The sequence below is a fragment of the Penaeus chinensis genome, chromosome 4 (assembly GCF_019202785.1).
Source record: "Penaeus chinensis breed Huanghai No. 1 chromosome 4, ASM1920278v2, whole genome shotgun sequence".
NCBI lineage: Eukaryota > Metazoa > Arthropoda > Malacostraca > Decapoda > Penaeidae > Penaeus > Penaeus chinensis.
The window spans coordinates 25998101-26000600 of record NC_061822.1 but is presented as its reverse complement, the minus strand read 5'-3'; the positions used below and the strand labels follow the sequence as shown (position 1 = coordinate 26000600).

The window sequence follows — 2500 nt, the reverse complement described above, 5'->3', positions numbered from 1 at the left end:
TTCCTTTTCTTTCCTTTTTCCTCTTTTCTGTGGATGGAAATTCCTCCATTCAGTATTTCAATGTGAGTCTTCTTAATGTTATCCAGATGTGAAGAAGTGTGTGTGTGTTTGTGTAAACTTGTTTGTTTGTTTGTTTGTATAGACTTCTACGTGTGCGTGTGTACGTGTGCGTGTACGTGTGTGTGTGTGACACAGAGAGAGAGAGAGAGAGAGAAAGAGAGAGAGAGAGAGAGAGAGAGAGAGAGAGAGAGAGAGAGATTTTAACCTCACTCCTCTCTCTCTCTCTCTCTCCTTCCCTCCCTCCCTCCCTCCCTCCCTCCCTCCCTCCCTCCCTCTCCAGTCTCCCACATCCATTCCCCAATTCCCCATCGTATATATTAATGATCCCCATTCCCCGTTCTCCATTTCCCGTCACCCGTATCCAGTTCCCAGTTCTCTGTTCTCTGCTCCTCCTTGTCCACTCTCTACCCTCCCCAATTCCCTATTTATCCTTTATCCTCATCCCCCTTCTAATGTGATGTGTAGTGCAGATGTAGTGTTCTCGTCTGCCTGTCTTATTGACCCGCGTTCAAAGCCGGCACCGCCAGTGGATTTTAACCCCGGTCATTCCTTGCACACGGTTTAGAAGCACACTAAACAGACAGACATCATTAATCTGAAGTCACAAGACCGTGTCAAACCAAACTCTACGTTATTATTATTATTATTATAGAATTTTATTATTATTACTTACCGTGCGTGGGATCTTAGCAACGGTGGCAGCTTCATGGTACCAGAGGCTTAGGAGAACCAGGTAGGCTAAGAGCTTCAAGAAGGTCATTGCGGTCGAAGATTTCCCTGACTTCTTTTCCCCTGGAGAAAGAGGAAAAGGTCATTAGGCTGTTTGTTGATGTAGATGTTGCCAAAGAAAAAAAAAAAATATATATATATATGTGTGTGTGTGTGTGTGTGTGTGTGTGTGTGTGTGTAGTGTATTGTATACATATGTTTCTATATATGTGTGTTTCTATATGTGTGTGTGTGTGTGTGTGTGTGTGTGTGTGTGTGTGTGTGTGTGTGTGTGTGCATAAACATACAGATATTGTCGGCAAGATTTTGATGTATGATACTTATTCCTCATTGTATGTCATCAGAAGTAAATCCATATATTCAACTAATACGGATTTGATAACGAAATCAAGATAAAAAAAAAAAAATATTAACAATATATAAACACGGAAAATTGATGACGTTCGCTGATCTGAGCTTTTTAGATCATCGATGTCAAAACTTGAAAAGGATTAGGGGGTACTTTGATCATGTGATTAGGAAAAGATAGAGGGATTATTGATTCCACGAGCAGGGGATTAGGAATCAGAGGATTAGCATGATTGGAAGCGATTCGGGAGATTGATAAACTGGTCGGGAAAATATAACGGAGGTAAAAGCTGATTTGTGGCAGTTAGTTATCCTCTGTTTGGTTCTTTTTGGTTTTGGTTTTAATCTTATGTGTGTGAGTGTGTGTGTGAGTGTGCGTGTGAGTGTGTGAGTGTGCGTGTGTGTGTGTTTGTGTGTGTGTTTTTCTGCCATTTAATTGCTCAGAACAACAATTAGAAAAAAAAAACGTGTGCAATTTTTTCTGCCATTTTCATACAAAACAGGAATTTGACTCTGATAATCGCTAATTGGTTTGTCAATTCATATTTGGATTTATCAGAACAACAACAAGAAAAAAAAAAACAATAGAAAAAAAAGGTGTTTTTTCTGCCTTTTTTTCATACAAAACAGGAATTAGACATTGATTATCACTTGTTTGTTTGTCAATTCAGATTCGTATAAGTCAGAACTACAATTATAGAAGTAAAATAATAATCAATAACAATAATAATAGTAATAATGATGATGATCATGATAATAATACGCAGCGCATTACATAATACAAAATAATTAAGATTTTTTTTCTTTCTTTCTTTGGTTTTCTATGTTTCCCTTTGTCTTTCAGTGTTTTAATTATGTCTTTTTCGATTTATTTATTTCATTCTTCCTCTATTTTTTTCTTTATTTCGTTTTTTTTCTTTTCTTTCTTTCTTTTTTTCTTTATTTCTCTATTTCATTCTATTGCAGTTTATTCTTTATCTCTCTTTTCTTTATTTCATTCTTTTTCTTTCTCTCTTTTCCATCATTCCTTCTTTTTCTTTCTTTTATCATCTTCATTCTTTCTCTCTCCTTTTTTTATCTCTTTCTTTCTTTCTCTCTTTCTTTCTTTCTTTCTTTCTTTCTTTCTCTTTCTTTCTTTCTCTCTCTTTCTTTCTTTCTCTCTCTTTCTTTCTCTCTTTCTTTCTCTCTTTCTTTCTTTCTCTCTCTTTCTTTCTTTTTCTCTCTTTCTTTCTCTTTCTTTCTCTCTTTCTTTCTTTCTCTCTCTATCTTTTTTTTTTTTTTCCTTTTTTTCTTTCTTGGAACACCAAAATGTTCACAGTATCTTTGTTTGTTAGCTTCGTGAGTAATAACCTACCGCAATTTC

General features: G+C 36.0%; 1 protein-coding gene across 2 annotated transcripts in view; it reads right to left on the bottom strand.

The window, feature by feature from the left end:
* Positions 1 to 2500, bottom strand: part of LOC125024932 (arylsulfatase I-like) — a 109326-nt gene that overhangs the window by 64450 nt on the left and 42376 nt on the right. For both annotated transcript variants that reach the window (XM_047612714.1, XM_047612712.1), the window contains exon 2: positions 734 to 852. In XM_047612714.1, the coding sequence (XP_047468670.1) occupies positions 734 to 820 (87 nt within the window). In that variant the 5' untranslated portion in view covers positions 821 to 852. The remainder of the gene's footprint in view (positions 1 to 733; positions 853 to 2500) is intronic.